Below are 16,436 nucleotides of genomic sequence, written 5' to 3'. Positions count from 1 at the left end.
TTTTTCCTGAAATCTCCATGCCCTTGAGACTGCGCTGGGAGACGCAGCAATCCTTCAGGCAATGGCACGCATTGATGTGCCATCCTGGAAAAACCGGACTACCCGTGCTACCTCTGTAGGGTTCAGGTATTGCCTCATGCTACCAGTAGTGACACTGACCGTAGCTAAGTGCAAAACTAGTGAAAGAAGTCAGAAAAGATGAGGAGGGAAAAATGTGAGTGGCCCCCACTTGTTAAACCATTCCTGTTTTGGGGGTCATCTCATAATTTCCCCTCTAGTGCACCTGTTTTCAATTTCATTAACACCAAAACAGCTGAAACTGATTAACATCCCCCTTGGCTTCATAACTGACCAGATCAATATCCCAGAATTTTCATTGAGTTGATGCTATACTGAAATATGTTCCTTTAATTTTTTTGAGCAGTATATATACAGTATGATCTGCAATCAGTATGATCAGTACTCATGTATGCAATTGATTACTTTTCCTGCTGACAAATATGCCTTAAAATACTGTTAAAGCATTTACATTTACTCACCGGTCCACTATAACAGGTGCCTTTTCTGATTCTCTAGCTATTACGGCTGCTGTGATATAATTACCCAAGGCATAAAAAGCCCTTCTGATGACTGCCGGCTGAGAATCAAATTGATCCCTCCAATGAGAAAGCTGTGGCGGTGGAGATCTTAAGAGAGTTCCTTTAAGAGTTTCTTGTAGTGATTTAGTCAGAGTAGTTTTTCCTGAAAGTTTAAGATTATGAAAAATCTTCAGTAAATGAAAACACAATAAGTGTTCAGTTACACCTGAGCAAAAATGATCAAATATTCTTCCTAGTTTAAATTAAATATTCTTCAAAAATTATTTTGGAAATCAAACTTCATACTGATCCACTGAAGTTCTGAATTTGCAAATCCCAGTTTCTGATCATAGTTTAAAAAGCATATATGCAACTGATATGGTAATTCTACTATTAAGAAAATACTTGAATGTAACATGTGTCAAACACACGTGCAATTCAGAGACAACTTCAAGGATCATATAAATGTAATTACACTCCCAACTAGGGTTTGGCTCTGTCGGCTAATGCCTTTTTTCTTCCTCCCTCTGCAGAAGCAGTGGTTGATGGTCGCGTCCCTAATGATGACATGTTTGGTTCCTGACCATATGAACTCATCTCTTCCTGTACTCCTGAATGAAAACCATCTCCATCACCATCTTGAACCCAGATGAAGATCATCTCAAATCTAATGACGATACTTTATTTTGATTTTGTGAGATATTATATGGGTATCACCTCGGTGCCCCAACATTTTATCTGTGTTTTCTCATTCTTACACATGCTTATTGTAGCTATGCTTGAGATTAGTAAAACAAATCTGCATGATTTCCATTGAGGCATATGCACTGAAAATATTACTATATGGGCTATAAAATAACACATAGCAGTGCTAGAAAAAGTTCAGAGAAGTAAGAACATCTAGGCTGATTCTTTGACTGCATGGTATAAAGAAATATTAAAGGAGTTGAATCTTTTCAGTTTAAACAAATGATGATTAAGAGGTCACATGATTGAAGTGTTTAAAATTAGGAAAGGAATTAGTAAAGTGAATCAACACTGTCACATTAAAGTCAGTTCAACAACAACACGGGAGAAAAATTGGAAATTTTGCACAAGCATTCAAATGGTTTCTTCACACAGAAAAATATAGAAAATGGAATCAATTACCAAGTAGTGTGGTGGACAGTAGAACTCTAAAAACTTCAAAACTTCAAAGCTTCAAAACTCGACTTGATGTATTTTGGAAGAATAAAGTGGATAGGATTGGAGCGCTTTATTAGGCTCAATGGCCTGTTCTCGTCAAGCTATTTCCAAAGTTCTAATATACTAATCTTAGTAATTATATTTCTTGCAACTACTTTAGAGCATTTCTTCTCAAAAGGCTCTACAAAGCAACTATTGAGATTATAATGCACAATAAACACTGAAATTTAAGTATAAATACAAGTATAATGGAAACAACAGATTAAGTGTAAACAAGCACAGCTGTGCCATATTTAGTATATTATAAGTGCTGTGTTACAAGACAGACTTTAAATTAGCAAGAAGTCTAACACGACAATATTTCAGTTAGGTGCGTGAATAATAAGCATCTAGGCAGATTTGCAAATTTCTTGAAAAATGCAGGCACTTGCTGCCTTGTAGAATTCTATAATTTGACATTCATCAAAACAAATAAAATTTGTTGTTAACTGAGGAGTTAATATGTTAACAATTAGCAAGGTACAGATAAACAAATACTCTCATTCTATGCTTTGCAAATGATACAAGCACTGTACTGACCTTTTTTAATCTTCCCAAAAAAATTCAGTTGAAGTGTATGTTAGCAAATAAAATTGTTTAAATGTATTTTTTGAGTTTCTTACAAGAATGAACAATTACATACCATCAATAAGTCTGATAATTATTCCTTTTGGTGAAACCTAATTAAAAGCTTAACCACTTCCTCACTGAAGAATAAAAAGCATTCATCATTGTCTGTGTTCATTACTCAGTTTGCTTTGGAGACTGCACTGTGAGTAGGAACAAATATTATTATTGGTTGTTGTATTTATTGCTTAAATGATACACTAATAGAGTTATTGAAGAAATCATACTGTATCTTACTGAACTTATGAATGCCTTCACTCCTAAGTGTACACTAACATCACAAGCTACAGAAATGCTAAAAATCCCAGGATAGATAAAACTAGTGTGTAAGTTAGAATTTTTAGATATAGAAAATTCAACTCTGGAATGTTCTGCCAGTTATTAACAAATATGGTCATTTGGTTTCGGCGTTTATGTCAGTTTTTAAGGTTTTTAATTTTACCATAATGTACTCTTTTTACTGCTGGAACTGAGTTTTTTCATATTGTAGTTTAATAACGGTAGCAATAATTTTGATTATTTTGTTGAATCTTTTCCCATTGTCCTTCTCTTTTGGGCACTGTGCAAAGTACTAGTGAAATTTTGAAAAATGTATCTCTTCTAATCTGTTAACTGCAACCTCTTTTTTTCCAATGTTGACCTATTTGTCTGGAATTTAATAATATAATAATTATGGAATAATAATAATGGAATTTTAGACTAGAATTAAATTGTTCTCTTCTTTAATAAAATGTACTTTATATGGTTTAAGAACCTAATCTTAATTAAAATAATGCATAGACATTACATATACGGTATGTACATATTGAATTATTAGATGGTTTTTGTGTAAAGCACTGTGATTTTTTTATGTTTCACTTCAAGTTATTTTGTGTTTAATTTTTAAATACACTATATTTGTGAAATGCACGTTTCCAGATCACATGTCCTGGGTTTATATTCCAATTCCAGTAAGTGTCTGTGTTGAATTGAATTTGCTTGTTCTCTTCGCTTCCTTCCAGGAACCAATAACATACATGTGTAATTGAAATTAGCCCACATGGATCAAACTACTGTATACCAATCCAGAAGCTTCAGTTTGTATTAATAACATTTGCTCAGACTACTTTAAGTTAGAACATGGTAGCAGACAAGGATGTCCCTTGTCGCCACTGCTGTTTGCAATCGCCATTGAACCACTGGCGGTTCACTGCCGAAAGTCTTATCAGATAAAGGGGATTGCCAGAGAAGGACTGGAACAGAAAATGTCTCTATATGCAGATGATATGGTTTTATATATATCAGAACCAGAAAACACTGTCCCTGCAGTTTTAACAGCACTAACAGAATTTCAAAAGATATCTGGTCTTAGAATTAATCTGAATAAAAATATACTCTTTCCAGTGAATTCACAAGCATATATTAGACTGGACACCCTACCTTTTACCATAGCAGATCAGTTTAAATACCTAGGGGTAAATATCACAAGTAAACATAAAGCTCTTTATCAACAAAATTTTGCCGTCTGTATGGAAAAAATTAAGCAAGACTTGCATAGATGGTCAACCCTTCATCTCACTCTAGCTGGAAGAATTAACATTGTTAAGATGAATATCCTTCCTAAACTTCTTTTTTTATTTCAAACCATTCCGATATATATCAGTAAATCGTTTTTTAAACAGTTAGATTCAACAACAACCTCATTCATTTGGAACTCAAAACACCCACGTATCCGAAGAGAGACCCTACAAAGACCTTAGGCAGAAGGTGGCATGGCTTTACCTAATTTTCAGTTTTATTACTGGGCAGCAAACATACAAGCCATAAACACCTGGACACAAATATATGGACATACACAGGCTTGGTCCGCAATAGAAGTAAAATCCTGTAGTACTTCTTTATACTCCCTGCTCTGCTCTCCAATAAATGCGTTATCGCAAATATGGATGGATGGATGGATGGATGGATGGATGGATGGATGGATGGATGGATGGATGGATGGAGGATGGATGGATGGATGGATACTAATAACTCAATTGTGCTTAACTCACTCAGAATATGGAACCAAATTAGAAAGCATTTTAAGATGGAAAATCTTTTATCTGTGGCACTTCTGGAAGAGAACCACCTCTTTCAACCCTTGCAAACATATCCAGTTTTTAATACCTGGAAAAGTTTTGAGATTAAAATGCTCAGAGATCTTTATATAGACAACATATTTGCATCTTTTGAACAATTACGTTAAAATTCAACCTCCCAGCTACACATTTCTTTCACTATCTTCAAATTAGAAATTTTGTTAAACAGAAATTGCTCGATTTTCCCTACCTTGTACCCTCCATAATGCTGGAAAAAATACTGCTCAATTTCGAGGAATTAAACACCATTTCCACATTATATAAAATCTTATTAGAGTCCCTACCTTTCAAAGACCCAAGAGGACATTGGGAAGAAGATCTCTTAATCAATATATCAGAAAAGGAGTGGAAGGTAGCAAAGCAGAGAATTCACTTGAGCTCCATATGCGCAAAGCATAGAATTATTCAACTAAAAATTATATATCGAGCTCATCTGTCTCGCTTAAAACTGTCCAAAATGTTTTCAGGGCAAGATCCAACCTGCGAACGCTGCAACCAAGCTCCTGCCTCACTGGGTCACATGTTCTGGGCCTGCACCAAACTAACATCATTTTGGACCAAAATTTTTAAGTGCCTCTCAGACACCCTTGGTATCACAATTCCTCCTAACCCATTAACAGCTGTGTTCGGTGTTCTTCCAGACGGACTTGAAGTGGAGAAGGACAAGCAAATGGTGATTACATTTACTACACTTTTGGCACGCAGACTTATTCTGTCAAATTGGAAGAATCCTAACTCTCCTCTGATAAGTCAGTGGGAAACCAATGTTTTATATTATTTGAAATTGGAAAAAATCAAATTCTCAGTTAGAGGATCCGTACAAAATTTTTTCAAAACCTGGCAGGATCTAATCAATATTATTTTAGAATAAGAGAAATAACTATTACCGCATTTAATTTCCTTCTCCATTTCTTATTCACCTATATATTTATTTCTCCCTTTCTTTTGTTTATTGTTGCTTTATTAAAAAGCCCTAAGCAATTCTCCTTTGGCTAAGCTCTCCTTCTCAGGGGTGGGGTTTGATTTGTCTTCAATTTTGTTTGGTTATAAATTGATCTATTTGTATGGAATCATTAATAAAAATTAATAAATAAATATATATATAAAAAAAAAAGAAATTAGCCCACATTTATGTAGTGGTTGACCTTGTGATTGACTGATATCCCATCCAGCACTGGTTCCTATCCTGCACTCAGCACTTTTAGAATTGTGTTTGTCCAGCCTGTAACCCTGAATTTAATTAAGTGGGTTTGAGAATGTTAGTTTATACCTGTACAAGTGTATTGAACTTAAATTATTTGGTTAACTAGACTCATATCTGTTAGTGGTAAGATTGTACACAAATGTTGTTTAATCTAAGAACAACTTTCATACTGTAATTAAAAGGAAAGTATGAATATGCATAAATAATTACATTCCAGGAAAATTGAAACAATCATTTTCATTACATTCATTTTCTTAGCCTCATTTTTCTTTTTCAGTAATAAATTCTAGCAGTATCAGGTGTAATGCAGTAACCATCCTTGGGTGGTGGGTTAGTCCTTTGAAAAGAATTTGCACATATACACCCACACTCTAATAGTTTTATAATAACCAATAAAAATAAATACATTACAGCTCAGTAAATGCAACCTTCTCTCCTTAGGTAATTAACATATACCTTCTCTTAGATTAATTCTAGATTTGTTATATATTTCAAAAAAGCAAACAGAGATCACCATGGAAATAAAAATGAATGGCAGTTCAAAATTTATTAACAACCCTTACTTCTGTATCTTCTGTATATGTCATATATGTCTAAATTGTATTAATAACTCCTGAAAACTTCCAGTAAACACGTGTTTCATTTGTGAATAATACAACATATCATTTGTGCACAGGATCACATACACTTGAGTCACTCTAATGTACTGTATCAGACACACTGGATTCAGAGCACTACTAAGGCAAACCTAAACATACCATTTAATTTATTTATTTTCTACTCTGATTCATAACTTATCTTTTTAATACCTGTACAAAATGAATTATGTTCTGTCATGTCATCAAAATCTGGAACACCAAGAACATCTGAACAAAAATGCTTACAGTATATAAAAAGCTTACATTCAGTACTATTCAACATTAACTGTGTTACTATCAAGAACCTATTTGATGTAATGATTTTCTGCAATCAGATTATTTTATGATCTAATCTGTAGGGTCATTGAATGCCCTTAAGCATCTTCAAACATTGAGTATTTATTATCAAACCTGTTGCATCCAGTCCTTCTATGACAATCACAGGAAAATTACTTCTCTGCATGTGCCTTGGGCTTTGGTCTGCTAAATGCAAGATTTCTTTTGCCTCAGGAATACTTTCTTTGCACTGTAAAAAGGGAGATGTAAACAGTTAATGTATTATTTTTATGAATAAAAGTGCAAATGTTCACACAACAATTTTTCCAAGAAAAACAAATACCCAGTGTTAGAGAATTAGATTCACATATGTGTACCTGTGTACATATCTTTTAGTTACACTATGCCCATGGGGAATTCTACATAAGATTTCTACGTTAGGGCAGATGTGTTTTCATGTCTGCTCCACTGCATTAATTTTATTTGCTGTGGTTATGTTTAGTACACTATATGGTCAAAAGTATGTGGACACCATTCCAAATTATTGAGTTTAGCTGTTTTAACAACCCCATTGTTAATGGGTGCATAAAATCAAGTACGTAGCCATGCAGTCTCCATTGATAAACATTGGCAGTAGAATGAGTCGTACTGTGACTTTAAATGTGTCACTCATAGGATGCCACAAGTCAGTATGTGAAATTTCTTCTCTGCTGGATCTGCCCTGTTTACTGTAAAGTGGAAATGTCTTAACAGCTAAGCCATGAAGTGGTGGACCATGCAAACTCACAGAACAGGGCTCTGAAGCACATTGTGCATTAAAAGCGCTTATCATTTGTTACATAACGAACAACAGAGTTCCAAATTGCTTCTGGAAGAATCATCAGCACAAGAACTGAGTGTCGGGAGCTTCATGAAATGGGTTTCCATGGCAAAGCAGTTTCCCATACACCTACAATCACTAGCTGGAGTGGTCTAAAGCATGCTAGCATTGACCTCTAGGGCAGTGGAAACAAGTTCTCTGGAGTAATGAATCACGCTTCACTATATGGCAGTCTGATGGATGAATCTGGGTTTTTATTGTATGCCAGAAGAATGCTACCTACCAGACTGCTCAGTGCAACTGTGATGTTTGGTGGAAAAGAAATAATGGTCTGGGGCTATTTTTCAGGGTTTGGTCCCCTTGGTTTCAGTAAAGAGCACAGTTAATTCTATACCATTCAAAGACACTTTAGACAATTGTGTACTTAAAGCTTTGTGGCAACAGTTTGAGAAAGGTCCTTTTCTGTTTCATTATAGCTGTGCCCTTGTGCACAAAGCTGGTCGGTAAAGACATGGCCTGATGAGTTTAGTGTAGAGGAACTCAAGTGGCTTGCACAGAGCCCAGACATTAACCCTTCTGAACAGCTTTGGGATGAATTGGAATGTAGATTGTTAGCTGGATCGTCTCATCCAACTTCAGTGCCTGACCTCACAAATGCTCTTTTAGCTGAATGAGCACAAATTCCCACAGACAAGCTCGAAATGTTGTGAAAAACCAGACAATACAAGGTGTCATCTCTGACCTTGTAAGTGAAAACTTATGTATTTCTAAGCCAATATGACATTCTTGCAATTTTGAGTGCTCAACATATGGAAGAAGGAACGGCTGGAGGACGAGGTAAACTGCCAAAGTCAGTGTATGTATGCCAAATTAGGAAATCTCAAGCGACTACCATTCTCATTTACCCCTGTCATAAATAACGTGATTATAAACCTTAAAAGATTTCCATGTTACAGCTTATTACAGTTGGGCAAGTTAAGAAGTATAGATAGGAGTCACCAGCTTAATTCAGTTTACATATTGCTCCATGACAGGGTAATAAAATACTAGTGTCTTAATCTAAAGACCACACACTTCAGTGTCCTGTTGCTACTTTGCAGGTGAAACTGTTACATAAAAGATTTATTTATCAGTGGAAACAATGCATATGTTTGCCCTGTTAAAATAAAACAAAGTTTTCTATAACACCTATACCTTCTTCTAATTTGCATCTAACAACTACAAGTGCCTTTCTCCTTGACTAATAATGTAACATGTACATTTTTATGCTATCCTTAATGCAGTTCTCTGTAACCTGAAAACAGCATCACACATTGCACAAAATAGTGAGAACAGAAAACTATAATTAATGTGGATGGAATGTACTGCCTGGCTTCACTTTATCTTGAGCCCAATGAAAACATAGAAGTGGTCTCATCATACATGTTGGGCTTAAACTGTTTTTTCTCACACAGTTCAGGAACAGGTAACACACATTTGTCGTGTTTAAGTGTGCACTCACTCAGAATAAAGTACAACTATGAAGCTGTGATTTCTAAATGTAACTACAACACAGTGTCAACTAGAAACCAAAACTTAACACAAGTTCCACCAGAAACCATTTCTGGATGGCATACAATTCTGTTGGTTTACTCATGCCGATACACCTGTGAATTACTCACACATTGTTAATGAGTCACCAATAAGCCTACATGGGTTTTCAGACATTCACTTTAAAGCAACCATAAATCTCAAATACAGACACACGCCAAATTTATCCCAATATATAGAAATCATGTTTTACATGCTTCTGATTTCTTCAAAAGTAATAATTATAAACTTAAATATAATGAATAGGAATATAACGTAAAATGAATATAAAGCAATTTGTGAACTCTTGAGAACCAATGTGCTTTACTCACATACGCGCACACACACAAATTGCACTATTAGTTTCTTAAAATACATAAAATACAAAGATATTTGTTTCAGTTTCACAAATATTAAGAACAGCGGACACAATTTACCCACCTAGAAGTTTTTTTAAATAACCAGAGGCCAATATATGGAAAGATCAAAGTAATATGTTTTCCAGCATTGTGTGTTCCTACTTCTCCCAGATACAGAATGGTTTCCACCTGCACATTTTCTATACAGGTATAATAAGTTCAATATGTCATTGGATAACAAGTTTTGAGTTTGGAGGAAGCAGAAAATAGCAGTTTGTGTTTAAATGTATACCTCACAGTAACACAATGAGCTTTAACTGATGCTGGAAGCAACTAGAACAGGGGTGGGCAAATTCATTCCTGGAGGGCCGCAGTGGCTGCAGGTTTTTGTTCCAACCCAATTGCTTAATAAGAAGCACTTATTGCACTAGAAACTCTTCTGCTTCATTTTATTTATCTCCCTCATTACGATTTTGAACTCTTATTGCTTATTTTAGTCTTAAACAGCTGCATTGTTGGTTTTTAATTGCTCCTTATTAGCAATAAGATGCAAATGACAAAAGAAACCAGCAGTTATCCATTTTGCTTGTTATCCTTTACACCTGTGTGTATTTATCATGCACTATTTGGTTTAATTAAATACTTGGAAGGAAAGAGAAGAGAAAAAATTGAAGGATTGAGAATTACCCATTCGTTTTACACTTCAAAGTATTTGGATGATATCCTTAGAATGGAAATAAAAATCTAGGATATGAGAATGACTTGACATAGCAGAGGTAAAGCACTAACAAGCCATGAAATGTAATTATTGGCAAGGATTGTTTTCTAATTAAGCAACTGGGTTGGAACAAAAGCCTGCAGCCACTGCGGCCCTCCAGGAATGACTTTGCCCACCCCTGAACTAGAAAGCAGGTTATATGTTACCCAACTTTCAGCCAAATGATTTGTACTTCACAGCTTAACCTAAGCTGTAATACAAATAAAAAGTACAAGAATTTGACATTTTCAAATACACACATATACATATATTTTTTTTATTTCCCTACACATACTGCAGTCACATGCACACACATACTATATACTGAATATATTGTCATGAATGGGCTGGAATCCCAGCGGGAATAGACTGTAGTTCCATTACCCAAACAGGTTGACAGTTTAATGGATGACCAAAGGGAATGAAGGAGCATCCCAATGAAGAAGCATGGCATTCAATCCGCAGCCAGGAGGCTATTGTGCAGGGCCAGTATTATGGAGGCAATAGAAGGAAAAGCTTTCCAACCAGGTTGGTTTCTGTTTTCATCCCTAAGCTGGGAGGTGGGAATAACAAATTGACAAAGACAGAAAGACTGCCTGCCAAGAGTAGCTATTGTCCCAGTATGGTAGATGGCATTGTTCCTCTTGTATGTCTCTAGTTTGGACACCTGAAGGAATCTGGAGGGAACCCCTATCGGGTTTGTTGAGGGCCACCAGATGACAATGTTAGGACAGGTGCTGGTTCTGCCTGGCCTGAAAGTGCTTCCTTAGTACAATGTTCTGGTACCAGAAGTACCCCTGGTAAGCTGGAGTCAGAAGAGAAGGACTACAAAACTCATTTGTGAGTAGTGCTGGAGAAAGAGGAGAAAAGAATTGTGTTTGAGCTGATTTAAAGAAAAAGCCTGTGTGAAGATATTTCTTTTTAAGTCTTTCCCGCCCACAACTAGTGTGACGTGCAATTGTGCCTGGGATATAGAGTTCTGTATATACAGTATATCTGTATATATACAGTATATATATATATACATCCATCCATTTTCCAACCCGCTGAATCCGAACACAGGGTCACAGGGGTCTGCTGGAGCCAATCCCAGCCAACACAGGGCACAAGGCAGGAACCAATCCCGGGCAGGGTGCCAACCCACCGCAGGACACACACAAACACACCCACACACCAAGCACACACTAGGGCCAAGTTAGAATCGTATATATATACACATACACACACACAGTTAGACTTTTGTTTTCAGTGTATTAGCATATGAAAAACATTCCTGAATCTTACTTGCCCACTTTAAGACTAATGTGTGTGTTAGTGTGTGTGTATGTGTGTGTGTTTCTATATGACTGAATGTGAGTTCTCTGCATACAGTACCTCACTTAGTGAAAATGAAGCACAGTCATTAGTATTGTAAAATTGCTTGAACCATTTGGTTTTGAGCAAAATCTTATTAACTTTCAATGCTTACAGAATCACTGGTTTGATCTACAGTGAAAACTAAATATAACATCAGTCCATCCATTTTCCATACCTCTTTATTGTGAGCAGGGTCATGGTGAAGCTGGAGCCTATCCCAGCAAACACTGGGTACAAAGCAGAAAGAATCCCTGGACAGACTGCCAGTCCATCTCAGAGTGAACACACTGACACACATACACACACACTTGGGGAATTTTAACATCACCAACCCACCTCACCTGCATGTCTTTGGAGTGCTGGAGGAAAACAAAGTGCCAGAAAGTCTCTGGAAATAAATCCTGACCACCTTACTGCAAGGCATCAGTACTTTATTGAAGACTGGTGAGTCTGGTGTACCTTGAAACCTGGCAACACTATTTATATTGAATTTATTACCAAGCTATTACCCACACATATATATTTTGTTTTCTGTTCTCTCACTATTAAAATTACATTTTTATTTTCAAAATTTTATAGCTTACCAGTTGGATATTTTCACTGCTGTAATATACTGTATAACTAATATGTTTCCCTGTTTATGGGAATATTAACGTTAAAATAAATATTAACCATAATCACCGTCAAGGCGTTCACGGGTGCACAGTTTTGCCTATCTGGCGCTTACCTCCTGCAAAGCTGCATACGCATCTTCAAAACAGTGAAAGACCACCGAATCGATATTCAGTACTGAAACGTGGGCGGCAGGTTTTGCTGCGGGGATGATGTAGTGCGCGCTGCCCTTCACTTCTGCGCCCTCCGTCGCGCACCAAATGGACTGTTGCCAGAGATCGGCACCTTCTGATTTCTTATACGAGCATAGCAGACATTCATTGATTTTAGCCATATCCTTTAATATAATTTCAGTTTCTTCTTTTCTTTGGAAGTCTTGGACTATAAAACCAGGGATTACTGAACGGTTCTGGTTTGGAAGAAAAGAAACAAGCTGAATCAACGCACAGTTCCCCGGCAACACAGACAAGAGGTGTGTTTGCAGCATAGAATGGATTCTTTCCCTTAAAAATCTATTCTCGGTAGTGATATGGATGGAATATACATTGGCATTGGAAAATATCCTTCGCGAAGACAGAAATGCATTTTCCTGGTAGACGGGGTGCTCTCCGCTTAAAGCAAAGTATATGGGCTCTGTCCTGTCAGGATGAGCGGCGAAAACTCGAGCGCTCCATAATGCAAGCTGTCGAGTTAAGTTCCGAGCCATCGCAGCCACAGTTAATAGCCAATGTGGTGTTCGTGGCAGCTTTATCACTGGCACTAGTCCCTGAACCTCAGATAAACAAAACCGAGTTTAGGTTGAGAAAAAACCGAAACCAACGCGACGCTCAAGTCTTACTAAACGAAAGTGAAACTCAAGGTAACATGAGTGTTAGTGTTGGTAACTTCAGCGCAATATACTGTAGCTGCTGACCCATCGATATTATTCAATAATGTTTTTCTTGCGCACCACAAGTTCAAAATATGATGAGGCAAAATTTTCTCAACGCTTGACAGGCACCCCTCACACTCATATTCTTTCCATCCCAATTATGTTATGATATGGTGTCATTAATGTACACTACATAAGCTGGCTGTGAGCGAATTTGAGCGCGTTGGCGTGGGGCGTGTTCTGATATGGGCAGGCGGCTGTCTGCCCAGAGATGACTCATGTTAATACCGCAGGGAGCAGCTTGGATTGGACGGTAAAATGGATGGATTTATAGATGTTATTGGAAGTCAAGAGTAAACAACTTGCGTTGTGTTAACAAGAATGGACTTTGTTAGAAGCTGCGGCACAATTGGGAAATTCCTGCCTGAGCGTTTGTTGTGTAACAAACTGCATTTCATCATTTAATCCACATTTCTAATCTTCATCCCAGCATTTCAACAAAGATGTTGGTTCAACACTGCTTTATTCCAGAGAAGGATGATGCAGCGGTGGTTAACAGTAGTGCCTTGTTGGTGCCCTAGAGCTCCAAAGGCCCACATTTAATAACAGCCACTGTCTATATGTGGAGTGAACTCGTTCTACCCAAGTTCATGTGAGCTTTCTCAAAGGACCCTGGCTTCTTCTCACATTCCAAAATGTGTGAGTGTGTTACACTGACTGACAGATTTCATTGGCCTAGCATTTATTTATTATTTATTTATTTATAAAGCACTTTAAAAACAACATCAAGGCTGACCAAAGTGCTGTACAATAAAAAAAAAGAAAACTCAATATATCAGACACACAAAACCAAAGGGTAAATAAAACAGAAACACATAATCACATAAGAACTGAAGAGATTCTTAATAAAAAGTATACAGATAGCCAACATATCATACTGGGTTAAAACCCAGAGAGTAAAAATGTGTTTTTAAATAGGATTTAAAGGCAGCTAGCGAATGAGCCCGCCTAACGTGCAACGGCGAATCGTTCCAGAGTTTTGGGGCTGCAACTGAAAAAGCTCGATCACCTCGGAGTTTGAGTCATGCCTTGGGAACACGTAAAAGCATCTGGTCTGCTGACCTGAGAGAGCGAGACGGTACGTAAAGTTGCAGCAGTTCCGACAAATAAAGAGGGGCACAACAATTAAAAGATTTAAAAACAAATACAAGGATCTTAAAATGGATTCAAAAACGAATTGGAAGCCAGTGAAGGGAAGCCAAAATCGGAGTAACATGCTCATGCTTTCTTGTGCCAGTTAAAAATCGAGCAGCAGCGTTTTGCACCTGCTGCAGGGGAGCAATGGAGGCCTGGCTAATTCCAAAAAGAAGCGCATTGCAGTAATCTAGACGAGATGTTATAAAAGCATGTATCACTGTTTCAAGGTTGCGCATAGACAACACAAGCTTGATTTTTGACAGCCGCCTCAACTGGAAAAAGCAAGATTTTACCACTGCGTTCACATGGCTATCAAGTTTTAAAGTGGAATCTATTTTCACACCTAAATTTGTGATCATGGATTTCTCAAATTGAGCCACAGTGGAAAGGTCGATGCAGGGGGTCCCGCTGGTGCCATTGGGTTTAAATAGCATGACTTCTGTTTTGTTCTCATTAAAATTTAGAAAATTCTAGCAAGATAGTGTTTGTCTGTATGTGTTACTGATTGATGTCCCCTTGATGACTGGCTCCTGCCTTGCCCATTAAGCACCTTACTTTACTTAAATGATAAACAAAACAATAAAATTTTAACAAGATCAAGCCATTGTGCCAAAATATAATACTTTGACAATTACATTTTATCAAGGTTTTCTAAAATAGACATTCAATTGATTAAGTATACCTGTTAATGCAAGTAATGTGCTCCTCAAAACAGCTAATCAAATGGCTCTAATTCAATATATGGCATGCAGCTATGGTCAGGTAGTTTAGTTGCTGTACAAGCAAACATTTAAATAATCAAACATTACAGAGACTTTTACTTAATGCAATGGCCTGCACAGTTCAAGGATCTTGGTATGATAGAGCAGCTTTGGGATGAAGTGAAATTGGAGCTTTGTAGCATTAATTAATTTTCAAGAACTGCATGGTGCTATTTAGCCAGCCTTTAAACATATGAACAACTGAGGCTGTTCTATAGGAAAAAATGGTCCTACCCAGTACTTGGTAGGAGGACATAATAAATTGGCCACCAAGAGTAAAGTCTGGACCTGAAAGTTCAAAAACTGCTAGTATACTGCTGGGTACATCGTTCTCTGTTTTTTTCAGTTAGCAGCGTGGAAAAATGTTATGTAACTGTTTTGTGAAATGTTCCCAAAAACATTCCATTTCTATTATACATCTTATTTTCATACAATTAGTGCCGTTTTTTTAATATATATATATATATATACCGGTTTTGTGTAGGCCGAAACTTTTCAAGTCAGTCATAGACTAAGGGTAATACCTTCTCAGAACTTTCTCCAGCACTGTTACAGCCTTGTATTATGAACACCAAAAGTGCCCACAATATTCCAGAAGTCGCTTTATAAATGCATTATGCTGCATTCACCTCTCTAAGGTCGGTGATCCATGTTATTTTATCCAAGTAGTAACCATTACACTGTCTGTCCTTTTTAGTGAGCACTATGTCTAATATTCCACGTTATCTAGATGTATACTCATGAAATAATAACTCTAAAGCGGCACTTTACTGGGATGTATGGGTTCCGAGAACCACTGCGTGACAAATACATGGGTGAGTTCTTTTCATATGAGCGTGGTTTTTTGGGATTAGAAAAGGTTCATAATACATGAAAAAAAAAAAAAACCAGAATTCATTAAGGGTGGTACGGTGGCGCAGTGGGTAGCGCTGCTGCCTCGCAGTTGGGGGACCTGGGTTCGCTTCCCGGGTCCTCCCTGCGTGGAGTTTGCATGTTCTCTCCGTGTCTGCGTGGGTTTCCTCCAGGCGCTCCGGTTTCCTCCCACAGTCCAAAGACATGCAGGTTAGGTGGATTGGCGATTCTAAATTGGCCCTAGTGTGTGCTTGGTGTGTGGGTGTGCTTGTGTGTGTCCTGCGGTGGGTTGGCACCCTGCCCGGGATTGGTTCCTGCCTTGTTCCCTGTGTTGGCTGGGATTGGCTTCAGCAGACCCCCGTGTGTTCGGATTCAGCGGGTTGGAAAATGGATGGATAGATGGTAATCATTAATGTACAGTAGACTATAAGAAAACCTGAACTAAGCCTGTGTTATTATGTGTAGGGAAAGGAAAACAGCTGGCAGGGGAACTCGAATACAGGACAGAGGATTCGTGAAGCGGCAGCACTAACTACGCCGTCCTCATCTGATCAAGACGTAGGGTAATACTTTCGGGTTTGGTCATATATGAAAAGTGATGCTGTTAGTTAATATGGT

General features: G+C 37.4%; 1 protein-coding gene across 1 annotated transcript in view; it reads right to left on the bottom strand.

The window, feature by feature from the left end:
* cmpk2 (cytidine monophosphate (UMP-CMP) kinase 2, mitochondrial) overlaps window positions 1-13,006 on the bottom strand; it is a 42,127-nt gene extending 29,121 nt beyond the window's left edge. Inside the window, exons 1-3 of the mRNA XM_028796904.2 lie at window positions 12,253-13,006; window positions 6,800-6,914; window positions 540-741 (exon numbers count right to left, since the gene is read on the bottom strand). Coding sequence (XP_028652737.1) covers window positions 540-741; window positions 6,800-6,914; window positions 12,253-12,843 — 908 coding nt within the window. The 5' untranslated portion in view covers window positions 12,844-13,006. The remainder of the gene's footprint in view (window positions 1-539; window positions 742-6,799; window positions 6,915-12,252) is intronic.
* Between the last annotated feature and the right edge of the window lie 3,430 nt (window positions 13,007-16,436).

The sequence above is a fragment of the Erpetoichthys calabaricus genome, chromosome 3 (assembly GCF_900747795.2).
Source record: "Erpetoichthys calabaricus chromosome 3, fErpCal1.3, whole genome shotgun sequence".
NCBI classification, from domain to species: Eukaryota; Metazoa; Chordata; class Cladistia; order Polypteriformes; family Polypteridae; genus Erpetoichthys; species Erpetoichthys calabaricus.
This window is presented reverse-complemented; position numbering and strand designations above follow the sequence as displayed.